At 39.9% G+C, this 15,345-nt stretch overlaps 1 protein-coding gene across 6 annotated transcripts in view; it reads right to left on the minus strand.

The window, feature by feature from the left end:
• Positions 1-8,538: 8,538 nt before the first annotated feature.
• MPP5 (membrane palmitoylated protein 5) overlaps positions 8,539-15,345 on the minus strand; it is a 246,730-nt gene continuing 239,923 nt past the window's right edge. For 5 of the 6 annotated variants that reach the window (XM_029598870.1, XM_029598868.1, XM_029598869.1 and 2 more), the window contains exon 14: positions 10,364-10,540. In XM_029598870.1, coding sequence (XP_029454730.1) covers positions 10,364-10,540 — 177 coding nt within the window. Of the gene's footprint in view, positions 10,541-15,345 lie in introns of all 6 variants that reach the window. The other variant, XM_029598872.1, reaches the window with a different exon arrangement.

Genomic DNA, 15,345 nt, shown 5'->3' on the forward strand with positions numbered 1-15,345 from the left:
CTGGGTAAAGCCATGCTGACTTTGTTCCATTAAACCATGTCTTTCTATATGTTCTGTGATTTTGATGTTTAGAACACTTTCCACTATTTTTCCTGGCACTGAAGTCAGGCTAACTGGTCTGTAGTTTCCCGGATCACCCCTGGAGCCCTTTTTGAATATTGGGGTTACATTTGCTATCCTCCAGTCTTCAGGTACAATGGATGATTTTAATGATAAGTTACAAATTTTTACTAATAGGTCTGAAATTTCATTTTTTAGTTCCTTCAGAACTCTGGGGTGTATACCATCCGGTCCAGGTGATTTACTGCTCTTCAGTTTGTCAATCAGGCCTACCACATCTTCTAGGTTCACCGTGATTTGATTCAGTCCATCTGAATCATTACCCATGAAAACCTTCTCCATTACGGGTACCTCCCCAACATCCTCTTCAGTAAACACCGAAGCAAAGAAATCATTTAATCTTTCCACGATGGCCTTATCTTCTCTAAGTGCCCCTTTAACCCCTCGATCATCTAACGGTCCAACTGACTCCCCTCACAGGCTTTCTGCTTTGGATATATTTTAAAAAGTTTTTACTGTGAGTTTTTGCCTCTACAGCCAACTTCTTTTCAAATTCTCTCTTAGCCTGTCTTATCAATGTCTTACATTTAACTTGCCAATGTTTATGCTTTATCCTATTTTCTTCTGTTGGATCCTTCTTCCAATTTTTGAATGAAGATCTTTTGGCTAAAACAGCTTCTTTCACCTCCCCTTTTAACTATGCCGGTAATTGTTTTGCCTTCTTTCCACCTTTCTTAATGTGTGGAATACATCTGGACTGTGCTTCTAGAATGGTATTTTTTAACAATGACCACGCCTCTTGGACTTTTTTTTTACTTTTGTAGCTGCTCCTTTCAGTTTTTTTCTAACAATTTTTCTCATTTTATCAAAGTTTCCCTTTTGAAAGTTTAGCACGAGAGCCTTGGATTTGCACACTGTTCCTTTTCCAGTCATTAAATCAAATTTGATCATATTATGATCACTATTGCCAAGCGGCCCCACCACCGTTACCTCTCTCACCAAGTCCTGTGCTCCACTGAGAATTAGATCTAAAATTGCTCCCTCTCTCGTCGGTTCCTGAACCAATTGCTCCATAAAGCTATCATTTATTCCATCCAGGAATGTTATCTCTCTAGCGTGACCCGATGATACATTTACCCAGTCTATATTGGGGTAATTGAAGACTCCCATTATTACTGCACTACCAATTTGGTTGCTTCCCTAATTTCTCTTAGCATTTCACTGTCCATCTCACCATCTTGACCAGGTGGACGGTAGTATACCCCTATCACTATAGTCTTTCCTGACACACAAGGGATTTCTACCCATAAAGATTCAATTTTGTATTTAGTCTCATGCAGGATGTTTATCCTGTTGGACTCTATGCCATCCTCTTCTCAGCTATCTCTCTTCCAAGCTGAAGAGTCCTAGCCTTGCTCCTTATTTATCTTAGCTAATACTAGTCTAGAATAAGATTTAGTTTCTCCAATATTAAAGAAAGCATTTATTTTGTATATTTCCAAGGGAAATAATCTTAGGGTATTTTTAAAAGGTTTTCTTATGAAGCAACTATTATTGCACTGTGAATTTACACTGATTAGACTTGTAGAATTATTGAAGATTGCTGACATGCTAGAAAGTAGAATTGCTTACCTGTAACAGGTGTTCTCCCAGGACAGCAGGATATTAGTCCTCACATATGGGTGACATCATCAGATGGAGCCATCACGGAACACTTTTGTCAAAGTTTCTAGAACTTTGACTGGCACACTGAACATGCCCAGCATGCCACTAACCCTGCCACCACCAGGGGTCCCCCTTCAGTCTCATTTGTAGCAAAAGTACGAGTGAAAAATAAAATAATAAAACATAAGTGAACCCAACTCCGCGGGGTGGTGGGCAGGTTTTTTGAGGGCCAAGTCACACATATGAGGCCAAGCAGCACCGAACATGTGCAACAGGCACAACAACTGGGGTGCTGTTGGCAAGGATGAGGCAGCCTGAAATTCACAGCGGGTCGAGGTAGGACGAGTTGGGCTCCTACACTGGAAACAAATTTCTTAGGACAGACTGGCCAAAGATGGAATCCTGTCACCCAGCCTTGTCCAGGCAGTAGTGAGCTGCGAAGGTGTGGAGAGATTTCCATGTCGCAGCCCTGCAGATGTCAGCAATCTGTACCAAACGGTAGTGTGCTACTGACGTTGCCATTGCTCTGATTGAGTGTACCTTCTCTCGCCCCTGTAGTGGAAGGCCTGCTTGCTGGTGACAGAATGTGATGCAGTCTGCCAACCAGTTGCCCACTGCATTCCCAAGTTTCTTATCAAAAGAGAGAGTTGGGTGGGCTTCCTGTGGGCTGTAGTGTGGTCTAAGTAAAATGCAAGAGCACGCTTACAGTCCAAGGTGTGGAGAGCTTGCTCACCTGGGTGAGCGTGAAGTCTTGGAAAGAAAGTGGGCAAGACTATGGACTGATTTAAATGAAAATCAGTTACCATCTTAGGAAGGAATTTAGGGTGAGGGTGGAGAACCACCAGGTCATGGAGGAACCTTCTGTAGGGTGAGTGTCACAAAGGCCTGCAACTTACTTACCCTGCGAGCAGATGTGATGGCTACTAGGAAAAGTACTTTCCATGTAAGGTATCCAAGTTTGCAGGAATGCATGGGCTCAAAAAGAGTGTGCATGAGCCATGCAAGTACAACGTTGAGGTCCCATGTCTCTACAGTGGCTGTAGAGGAGGCTTAAGATGTACTAAGCCTCTCATGAAGTGACTCACCAGGGGTGAACTGTTATCAGGGCATCCCCTATTCCTTCATGGTAAGCAGAGATGGCACGAAGGTGCACTCGGATAGATGATGTCTGGAGACCAGATTCCGAGAGGTGCCAGAGATAATCTAACAGACTTGATGTGGGGCAATAAAAGGGGTCCAGGGACCTTAGTCAATCCAGAAACTGTATAGGAGCCCCAACAATCACCAGGGAAAATAGAAGCCAGGTGGACAAACAATGGGGTCTGAGACTAGTGGTTTCTAAGTGATGATTTCTGCATGGTAATTTTCCCTCTATGGGTTCTCAGTGATGGAAGATGTACGAAAGGAGGGTTAAAGAAAAACCTTAAAATTAAAGATAGGCTTGAATGGGAGTAGACCCTCTCCAGGAGCCTGTGTGTTATAATCACCCTCCTTCTGTATAGAGGGGAGGGAGAAGACCATTTTGCTCAGCACTGGTAGCCAAGGGAGATTTATTGATTGGAAAGTGTCGATAATGATGCATATTGGGGAACTGATTGACACAGCGTGTGGTGTGGATTTGATTGACATCATACTGGAACACAATATTCTGTAGTTGAATAAAGACTAATAGTGCATTTAAAAAAAATGAAGCCAGAATTGGTTCTAGGTACTGAAAATTAAGCATACACGCAATTGTGATCTTTATTTGCTATCAACAAATATATTTGTACATTTTTTTTACATTACTTGATGTGCAATTCATGACATCCCCATAAAATAAAGAGTGCAGATACATGATTGATATAAAAAGGCAAGCTTTCAGTGCTAAACACAGTTCTCAAATTAACCAGGTAACCTTAAATTTGTTCTACCAGTTACTATACAAAAATAAGAAGCCATACACACAAACATTCATAAAATCCTTTTCTAATGTACCTTATTTGATCAGCAAGCAAACTGTACTTGCAACTTTTCAAAATGTAAAGCCTCCACCAGACCAAGCCAGCACAGATTAACTCAGTCACTGGGGAAATCTCTCAATACCTGTGGTGTTTCCCTTCTGAGATGGTCTGTCACTCAGTGACCTGTGCTTCAGAGCCACATTCAAATGTCATCTTTAAGGGATATGAAAGACACTCTGTCAAGTACTGAGCTTCCAAGCTTTGAGTTAATTGATACAGTCACAAGATGAGTTTAACATAACTAACTATCCCTAAAATTGATCTTTTTTTTCCTGAAGAGAAGAAAGGAAAGGCCCACCACACTCTCTAGTGAGATTGGCAGAAACCCAGATTTTTTTATTGCTTAGCTTCACGCCCCACTGAAGCACCCAGGCAGTACTTGCCTGTAAAGAGAATGGGCATATGGTTTAAAAAAGTAAACTTGTCAAAGCATATTACAGTAAGAGTACAGGGAGGGGCTGAGAGCAATGGGGGATTCTTGTTCATTGCTTTGATTGTATATGAACAATGTGTTTTATGTCAGTTGATTGAATTTGTATATAGTTGTGTTACAATAAAAAGTTTAAAAAACCCCCCAAAAAACAAAACATTTCATTCTTAACTTGCAAGCCATATGCTAGACCCGCACAGCATACAGTTACACTCAGAGTAACTCTGGAAGCAAAGTGTAAAAAAAAAAAAAAAAGCACTTATAAAAATATGGAAAATCTATTCATCTGTATCTTTCAGAATTGGATAAGTGATTCTCTGCCTATGCTGGAAATGTGGCAATTAAAGATATCTACAATCATGTAAATGGAAGGCTAGATGTAAAAATAAGTGTAGAGGGCATGAACCATATGTAGAAGCCTGTACATTATTTTTCGACCAACTAGGCTTAGACCTGCAGAACAATGTGCCGTCCCCCTAGGGCAGTGAAGGCGAACTCCAGTCCTCGAGTGCTACAAACAGGCCAGGTTTTCAGGATATCCACAATGAATATGCATGAGATAGATTTGCATACTATGGAGGCACTGCATGCAAATCTCTCTCATGCACATTCATTGTGGATATCCTGAAATCTTGGCCTGTTTGTGGCATTCGAGGACTGGAGTTCGCCATCACTGCCCTAGGGTATTCAACACATTGGGTGGGGGGCTATCTGCTTCTGCATTGTAGGTTTCTGGGATGTGTGGTAGGCGCATGAGGGCGGATGTGAATGATACAAGTACGTGGCTGGGAGTTTAAAGGGACAGGTTGGCTGAATAGGATGGCTGGGGTATGGACTATGGTGTATTGTCAAAGGTGGGTGTGAATGGGACTGGGAGAATATTTTTTGAATAGGTTGGATAAGGGTAAGGGAACTGAGATTAGTTCAATACAAAAAAACCCCAAACAAACAAACTAGAAGTTTGATGTTATCTGTGTTTGTACCAGGTAACTCAGGCCTGTGTACCCAAGATGCTATTTGAATTTGGATGTCATATTGTAATGTGAGCAGCTAGAGAATAAAAAAATATTGTGCAAAACCTCCCAAAAAACTTAACTCTGAAAAAAGATCAATACAAATTTATTGGGGAAATAAAGTGATATAGAAACTGAACACACATGAACTGTCTATAATTGCCTCAGAATTCATGTTTATATCCTCTTATTAGCAGCAGATACATCAGGCCAGCTAGGCAGGAGATAAACTTCAGCGTGCAACTTAGCTACCCCAGTGTGTGCAGACTCCTTATATCAAGTAAATGCTATAACTTAACACTGTTTACTTGACATCAGGTTCACTAAATTAGAAGTGCGCTGGGGCTGTGGCTATATCTGCCCACTTACAAGAAAATCCTGCTATCTAAACCTAAGATTTTAAAATTTCATTTACAAAGGATTAAGAATACTTTTTCCATGAACTGAGGGCCACCATGCATTTCTAATCCCTTAATTGCTGAAAGTATTGTAGCCTGATCACTTGTACAACATACAATTAAGATGTCCTCACCAACATCTAACTGCAAAAATGTACACCACATCACCTTATAACATCAAACCACACAAGGAAATGCATCTCAATTTGTGCTGAAGAGAGTGCACGCTGCATCGAAATCCAAAAGGACTATTCTGAGATACAGCATACGTTAAACATTAGAGAGACTCAGAACCGTAGCCCAGTGGAATGAGAAGATCTGGGGCTTGGGCAGTTTGCCTTAACATCCCTCTTCTTCCTGATTTTAAATGCCTGGAAGGGATCAGATCAAAGCATGTCAGGGTAATAAGAATTTCTCAGAGCTGCAGAAACTGCAGCTCTGAGAAAAACCACATAACATAGAAAACATCTTGTACTACTGAGCAATCTTGACCGACTCTATTTAGGATACAGTAATTGAATAATTGTATCAGAAGGAAAAAGAAGAAATAGTGAACTGTTGATTTGGGGCAAATCTAGTCCTAACACAGAATTTCTTTTTTATTTTTTTGACAAAAACGTTGTTTTATTATGTTTTTTTTTTGTGGTTTCCTTTTGCTATGTTTACCAAAGATTTTGAACAAACCTATTACCGTATTTTTCGCTCCATAAGACGCACTTTTTTTCCCCAAAAAATGGGGGGGAAATGTGGGTGCGTCTTATGGAGCGAAGGTAGTGTCTCTCCCTCTCACGTGCCGTTCCCCGCCCCCTCCCAATCAGCATGGTGACGCGGGTGTGTCACATTCTGCCGGCGGAACTTGAGCTCCCTGCCCGTCTGCTGTTCCCGGGGTGCATCTCCCTCTCGCGCGCCGTTCCCCGCCCCCTCCCAATCAGCATGGGGACGCGGGTGTGTCACATTCTGCCGGCGGAACTTGAACTCCCTGCCAGTCTGCTGTTCCCGGGGTGCATCTCGCTGCGAAGGCCGGCGCCGCGCAGGTCAGGCATCAGCTGTTTGAACTGCGTGGGCTATGGAGGCCCCTCCAGTTCGGATGGCCGGCATTTGATCTGTGCCGCGCCAGCCTTCGCAGTGGGATGCACCCTGGGAACAGCAGACCGGCAGGGAGCTGTTTGAACTGGAAGGGCCTCCGTAGCCCACGCGGTTCAAACAGATGATGACTGACCTGCGCCATGCCGATCTTGCAGTGAGCTGCACCCCGGGACCGGCGGGGAGCTCGGGCTCTGCCAGAGGACCTCTCTTGCAGTCCAGAGTAAGAACTTCACTCCTTGTGGTTTGGATGTATTGGAGGGTCATAGGGGTGGTATACTGCCTGGGATGGAGGACACATGACACAGACCAGCAAATAGAATTATTGCCTGTGCTGATTAAGTGGATACCTGTTGAAATATTAGGAGCAATTGCTCTCCTAATCAATGTAATATAGCCCTGACTATTTATTATTGAACTTTGGAGCAGTCATGAAAGTTTAAAATAACTGGTGTGAGAGAGCTGTGTGAATGAGGGAGAGAGTCTGAGTGTGTGATTGTCTGTGGGTATGTGTATATGTGAGGGAGAGCCAATGAGTTGAGTGGGGGAGAGTGCTAGTGAGTGTGAAAGAGCCTTGTATGATTGTGAGGGAGAGAAAAGCAGCAAGTACCTGTGTGGATTTTCTCTGCCTTACTATAAAAAAACGAAACCAAAAAAATATCCCATGGACTGCCACCAGCAGGGAGCTCCGTACAGAGCCCATCAAGGGGACATAATTATTTTTCTTAATTTTCCTCCTCCAAATCCTAGGTGCGTCCTATGGTCAGGTGCGTCTTATAGTGCGAAAAATATGGTACTTGGAAAATGCAAGTTGAAAACTGGACACAGTGGAAACATTTAAAAAAATTATGAAGAAGGGATTTGGACCAGATATGGGACCCATACTGGACATGGTGGGGAGCAGATATAAGGGCTTTTATGGAAGATATGCGGAGTGACTGGGTCAGGATATCTTATTGCTTTTTTCTCTTTCTTTATAATTCTCTTTGCAATGATACTCAACTGATGTTAGAATGCAGTACAATGTATTTGTTGTTGCCTGTTTGGAAAATTACAAATAAAAAGTATATAAAAAAAGAAGAAAAGATTTGCATTCTAAAAAATGTAAACTCTAAATGAAGAAATACAGAAAATAAACATGTTAGGGCAAATCAAATACCTAGAAGGAATCAGAAATATGATTAACCCATGAAAAATGGAGCTAAAGCAAATGGCAATATATTTAGTCTTGTTGCTTTAACTTCGTAGCATCAATAATGTTTTCATACTAAATGCTAATATAAACTAGAGTTGCCATAAGGTCTTGGGGCTCAATTCAGAATACAATTTTTCTTGCCGTTGGTGTGTCATATGAACATGGAAATCTAGCACGGTGCACTGGAGTTCTTAGCTTGAGATATGCATTTAGAAGGGATCCAGGTCTCCTCTCCATTACCTACTGTCAAAAGGGTAAAAGTGGTTATCTAGCACAGCCTCTGAAGTGACAAGTTTTGCACTTTGCACCCCCCCCCCCCCCCCACCAAAAGTGAGCTCTTCGGGGTATCTCAGCTCTGTGTAGTCTTCACGTGTCTATTCCACTTTGATAAATCACTTTCTAATAAAACTTAGCTACTGCAGAGTCAAAGTGGCTTATGAAGATCAGGAAGCTTCATCTCCTGAGCTGTTCGACAATGGTGCTGATATATTAGGAAAGAACACTTACTGCATATGCCATAAGCAATTTCTACTGTGCAGAAACCTAGTGCAGAAGAGCTAGATACAATACTCACATATATACACAACCTGAAAGTCTTTTTTACAGTGACATAACCACAGGAGTTCTTGTGCCACTCCATCTCAAAACACTGCAAAAATCCTTCATTCATCCTTTTGGAAATACTCTAAAGGATAATTGAATTCTTTTATTCTTCAACCCTGGAATGTTCATTCCTAATAACTGGTAATAATTTATTTCTCCATACAATCTATTCTCACCAGTTCCTGCAAGACATTCATTCAGATACCGTAATGGCAAAGCAAGTGCCCCACATTTTATGTTAACATTTTAGCACAATACTGAACAAAATAGAAAAAAAATATTTACAAAACATGTGGTCAGGATGACTACAACCTCTGCATTAAATTAAACTACAAGAAAGCATCCAGTGTTTTGCTTCAGATACAGGAAAATGCTGTGGTGTCAAACTATGAAGAAAGAAACCACATATAAAAACATTCACATTCCAGGATGCTATGGAAGGCTTTTTAAGCTGCTCAAGGTAAAATCATTAAAATCTAAATCAAAGACTAACCCTTTTTTAATGTCTATTACATTAAAACCATGCCCAGGTAAAAGAGAAAGTCAGCAGCTTCCAAGTGTCTCCCAGGTGTAGCAAGACTCAAGCTGAGGAGGCAGAAATGCTACGAGAGAGACGCTGTGCTGAATTCACATTTAACATGCAGTGCTCTCTCCCTAAGGTGCTCTAATGGAGACCTACCAGCCGTGTGCTTGACCTGAAAAACCCACTGCCACAGTGTTTCAATGCAGCATGCCCAGATATCATTTGTTCTCATTTCTAATGCAATCCTGAGCATGTTCAGAGGGTTCCTTGATCGATTAAATATGTTATTACAGTACAGTTTACATAAGTTATTCAGTCATTTCAATTTAGTTCCAGTTAACCTCAGAGCACAAATACAAATTTGTGTGTGTGTGTACATATATTCTGAATTGCTTTTAAAGATCAGTGTGAAACAGGGGCTTCCTCAAACAACAAACAACATTCAAGGAAGACAAAAATTATCACATCTAATATAACATTCTGATACACACAAACACACACGATCAACATTCATTCTCAAGCTGGACCCACGGTTACTCATTCTAGAGTACTGATTTACAGTTTTACTACAAAAGAAGGCATATATGGGTTTTAAATATTTACATTATAAACAGCTTCTGCCATATGGGATTATTGCTACCATCAAGTGCTATTAAATCATGGAATGTTTAGAGTTCAGAGCTGCAAAATCAGATGCACGTCATCATGAGATTCAAAATCTATTCCTGGTTTCCTATTGCCCAAACTCATGAATCTGGAACAGGGATACAGCCACTAGGACTGGGCTGAAAAATCTCATGGTGACAGGGAACTTGGCCAGCTACATTGGAAATCAGAAAGCAAGAAATAAAAAAAAATACAAGGAATCTAACTGGGCAGCTCCAGATGGAACACCTGGTGGTCTTTAAAAACAAGGGCAGAAATTCTGACTTTTTCTGCAAATTCAGCTCTGTAAAGGCAGAATTCTAAAAACTACCACCACAGGGCAGCCATTCTTTATATTAAAGATATGTCAAACAACAGCTTGATAGACACTGTGTATATACATATTTACTTTTTACTTAAGAAAAGTGAATTTAATACAAAAAGCTATTCAGAAAGGGAAAAATAGTTTTTAAAACCGATTGTTTCAATTCTTAAAAATCAGATTGCCTAGTTCAGAGTCTCCAGTTCCAATCCAATGATTATAATAAGAAAAGCCCAGCATAATCTTTGTTTAAGTGAGGGTGTACTATTAAATCTGTTCAAGTTATTCTTTACCTCTGCACTAGAACCACTAAGGGCCGGCACTCACAGAGCCACCTAAGCCTTCATTACCAGACCCACTAAGTCCCTTCAGCAAATTGTCAGATCAAGTCCGCTTCTCCTCAGAATCTTCATTTACACTTCTTCATCGCAGCCAAGTGGATGGCACCCACTGAGGTTCTGTATCGAGTTTGTTGATGAGGCGCAGTAGCTCCTGGTAGGCCTTGTCCAGATCTGTATTCACAATGGCTGTGTCAAAGTAGTGACCACTGCTCTGCTCCATTTCTCTTGCCTTCTCGATGATCTCTCTTAGATCATCTGGCTGCACAGGAGAGAAGGCACATTCCAAAGGTTGATATATAAAGCAGAACATGCATACCACATTTAAAAGTCATCTATATACACTGTTCATAACAGGCACTACTAAAGGTATTTTATTTAATTATATTTATAGCCTGCCCATCCAGATGAGCGCAATACTGCAAGTAATAAAAAAAAAAAAAAAAAAGATAAAATATTCAATAATGACAAAAATTAAAATAATCATACCAGATTCAAATGTAATAAAAACATAAAACATGTTTGTCTAAAACTGATCTAAGACTAAGAAGCAACTATTTGAATCTTTTGGCTTTCACCTGTAAAGCAAAGTCAGGCATCATTAGCAGGCCAGAAGACAATGTTTTCAATAGAACACATCATGAGGCGCTCTGTGTCTTATCAGCTCTTTACAATTCTAAGATTGTTACTCCAACTTCTTATGCCTCTGACTGCCAGAATCCAATTTTATGATACTATTTTTTTAAATTTCTTTTTCCAGACTTAAACTGCTGTATAATGTGCAAGCAATAAAACGAAAAAAAAAAAAAACAACTTCCTGGCTAGTCCAACTGCAATGGTCTATTTTATGAAGCTGGAGTGGAAGGAAATACAAGAAATTCAGTTACTGCTTTATTAGATGTTTCTTTTTTAGCTGCAGCAGATCCAAACTCCTGACTGTACAAAAAAAAAACCAAACCAAAAAAACCCCCTAAAAGTATACACATACAGTTAGAATGAAAGTAAAGAAAAGGAATGTGGTGAAGCAAAGTGTTTTGGGCATCAAATAAAACTGAAATTTTTTAGTACAGGGGGCTGCAGAAAGTTTCTGTCTTTATTGTACAAGATGGGGGAGGAGGGTCTCACGCCTTTTAATTACTTTGAGTATACCCAGTTCAGTCCAGAACACATGGGTTTAGCAACCCTGCCAGCAGATAGAGAGGGAGAAGAATCTGAGTCGCTGACATCACTCCTTTATCAAACTCCCTCTCACCCATGAGCAGGGGATATTTGCCATGATTCTTTAAGACTAGTCAGACTAGTCACTTAGTAATAGAACCGACTTATCTGTACAGCAGGTTGGTGGCTATTAAGGACTGGACTCTGGGTGGGAGATCCAACCCTTCAGTGCTTTGAGAAAGAATGCAAGGAAGTCCAAATGGCTTTCCTGCAAATCTCCTCAGTTGACACCGACTGTTGCTCTGCCCAAGAAGTAGCTTGACCTTTTGTGGAGAGAGCCCTAAGGTCCTCTAGGACCAACAAGCCCCTGGATATGTAAGCTGAACCAATAGCTTTGTTAATCCATCTAGCAATAGTTGCTTTAGAAGCTGCATCCTCTTCTCTTATGACCACTTAATAGGACAAACAAATGATCCAAGCTCCTAAAGTATCTGAGCAAAGATTTTTTTAACATCCAATGCATGCACATCTTTACATTCTCCTGTCGACTCACCCTTTTTGAACACAGAGATGCACGGACTGGTTTAGATGGAACAGCAAAAAGAAGGGTCTGTCTGAATGGATATCCCTGTTCCCAAGAACTTTAGAAACAGTCTCTGCAAGAATGCGCTTGAAATTCAGAAATGTGTCTCGCTAAACACAGTTACAGAGAAACCATCTTTTGTGTTATGCGCTTAATGGATGCTCTCTTAATGGGCTCAAAAGAAGCTACACGCAAAACCTGAACCACCAAATTAAGATTCCATGGAGGAATCTCTTTACAAAGGGGTGGACGAAGATGAATCACTCCTCTAAGGGAACGATGAGTCACTAACAACATGCCTTGAACTTCCCCTATAAGAGGTAATTGCAGCAACTTGTACCTTCAAGGAATTCAATGCCAACCTTTTTGTAGTCCATTCTTTAAAAATGAAAGAAATATGGAAACCAAAGCTTTAAAGCAGGGCTTCCCAAACCTGTCCTGGGGACCCCACAGCCAGTTGGGTTTTCAGGATATCCACAATGAATATGCATGAGAAACATTTGCATACCATGGAGACTCAGTATATGCAAATTTATCTCATGCATATTAAGAACATAAGAACATAAGAAAATGCCATACTGGGTCAGACCAAGGGTCCATCAAGCCCAGCATCCTGTTTCCAACAGTGGCCAATCCAGGCCATAAGAACCTGGCAAGTACCCAAAAACTAAGTCTATTCCATGTAACCATTGCTAATGGCAGTGGCTATGGGGTCCCCAGGACAGGTTTGGGAAACCTTGCTTTAAAGGAAGAAACCCCAGCTGCTGAAAACCAAGGATCAAAATGTTTCCAGAATAGAATATAAACTAATGAACTGGACTTTTTCCTTGCCTGTAAAAGAGTGGTCACTACTTGCAGGCCGATACAGTAAATAATGCGGGAGATGGGCGCTCCATGTTGAGTGCCTGTTCTCCCGACACTTGCCCAGACACCTCTCCTGGTCGCCTTGAACTTCCCCTATAAGAGGTAATTGCAGCAACTTGTACCTTCAAGGAATTCAATGGCAAACGTTTTGCACTCCATTCTTTAAAAATGAAAGTAGTATGGAAACCAAAGCTTTAAAGGAAGAAACCCCAGCTGCCGAAAACCAAGGATCAAAATGTTTTCAGAATAGAAGATAAGCTAACGAACTGGACTTTTTTCTTGCAACTTCTGAGATCTATCCCTGGGGGTACAGTATTTGTGGGTTGCAGCTCAACCAAATTATTTCAGTTTTATTGGGGTTCATCGAGTTTCCATTGAGCTAATTTTATTTTTATTTAATCATATATTCAAAGATTAGAGATGTATTTTCAAAAGATTTTGTTAGGGGGTTATATAATTGTAGATTATCTGCATAAAGGAAAAAGTTTAAAACCCAGGTCTGTCAGTAATTTGCATATGGACAACATGTAGATGTTAAATAGTGTTGCTGGTAGGGCGGATCCTTGTGGTATGCCAGTTGTGATTTGGAAGATGTTGGACAAGTAACTGTCTAGTTTTACTTGGAATGATCTGTCTCTGAGGAAAGAGGTGAACCATTTTAGTACAATTCCATCAATCCCAATTTTTTTCAATTGTTGGCAAAGCAAATTATGGTCCACAGTGTCAAAGGCAGCTGTTAGATAAATCAGTACTAGGTAGTATGATTAGTTTGAATCAAAACCTCGAAAAATTGGGTCAGTTAAGGATTGGAGAAGAGTTTCAGTTGAGTGTTTTTTCTGGAATCCAAACTGGTTAGGGTCTTCAAGATGGTTTTCAAGTTGGGTCAAGACTGCTTTTTCAAGCATTTTTACAATATAGGAGATTGGACGGTAGTTATTCCAATCATCAGGATTTCCACACATTTGTTTTCTAAAATAGGTTTTATAATTGCTTGTTTTAGACCATGGGGTATATAACCTTCCACAAGGGTATGGTTGACTAACGTTGTGATTGTTGGGGTTATTGACTGGTTTACTTGTTTTAGCAAAGTTGCTGGTATCGGATCAAGAGGATGTGTAGCAGGTTTTAGTTAGTAATTTTGCTTATCTCCAGTTTCGATACTCTCAAATGATGATCATTTAACTTGTGCCAATAGAACTTCTGTTCCTATCAGAGGGTAGGAATAGATGATTTGTTGATTCAGCATTTTTATTTTTTTTTTAGTTTGTGCTGTTGCATAATCATAACATGAAGTTTTTGTATAATTAGTGTTCAATGAGTGATGAGAAGAAGAGTCTTTAATTAGGCTCTTAACTGTCTCAAACAAGATTTTTGAGTCGAAAAATACTCCATGTATTTGTTTTGCGTAATATTCTTATTTTGATTTGCTCATTAGTGTTCAGTAATGGGATAGGCGAACTTTGTACCTTCTTAGAAATTCATTAGTAGGGTATTTTCGCTATCTTTTTTCTAATTTTCAAAGTAGTTTTTTTTAGCCTCTTTCAATTTATCATTGTACCATAGGTTCTTTTTTCTCAGAATTTCTTTACTTTTGTTTGTAGTTTTGCTTGTAATAGGCTATATTCGTCTGCAAACTCTTTGATCATGCTTTCCCACAAATCAAATGCATCATAGCAGTTGTTCAGGTTTAAATCAATTTTAGTTTCTAATGCATTAGTTAGCATTTCAATTTTAATTTTCTTTCTGAATATTATTGGTTTTTTGTATATTAGTTCAGCTATGCTGATGGTCAGACCATGGGATTTGTCTTTTGTTTAGTGCTTATATTGAAGTAATTAGGATTAGTGAAAATTAAATCATGTGTTCTGCCAGATTTGTGGGTGGCTTCTGAAATGTGTTGGGTCCATCCTAAGGCCTCCATGACATCAAGGAACAAGTCGCAAGAGGGAGATCTTGGTGAAACGTTAACGTGTAGATTAAAGTTTCCTAAGATTATAGGATTATTGTTTCTGGAGTACAGAATTCTTTTGTGAAAAGTTCAATAATGGGAAGGAATCTTTTTGAAGTAGGCCAGGTGGGCAGTATACCAAACCAATATTAATTTGTTTAGATTTTAAGATAGTGATTTCATATGGAGGGTAAATTTCAATTTTCTCATGTTAAATTGAGTTCTTTTTTTGCTGATTATTAATATGCCTCCACCTTTTCTTTTTTGTCATGGTATATGAAAAAGATCGTAGCTAAGATGAGATAATTAGTTTAAGAGAACATTGTTCTTGTTGTTTAGCCATGTTTCAGTTATGCAGAATATTGTAGGTTGTTGTTCATCAATGATATCTTTGATAAGTGGGATTTGCTTTGCAATTGATTGAGCGTTCAATAGAAGTAGGGTGAACAGTATGTAAGTTTTGACGTTTTGATTTTTGGAGTTAGTCGTGCATTGTAGAAATTTATCATTCTTG

The sequence above is a fragment of the Rhinatrema bivittatum genome, chromosome 4 (assembly GCF_901001135.1).
Source record: "Rhinatrema bivittatum chromosome 4, aRhiBiv1.1, whole genome shotgun sequence".
Taxonomy (NCBI): Eukaryota; Metazoa; Chordata; class Amphibia; order Gymnophiona; family Rhinatrematidae; genus Rhinatrema; species Rhinatrema bivittatum.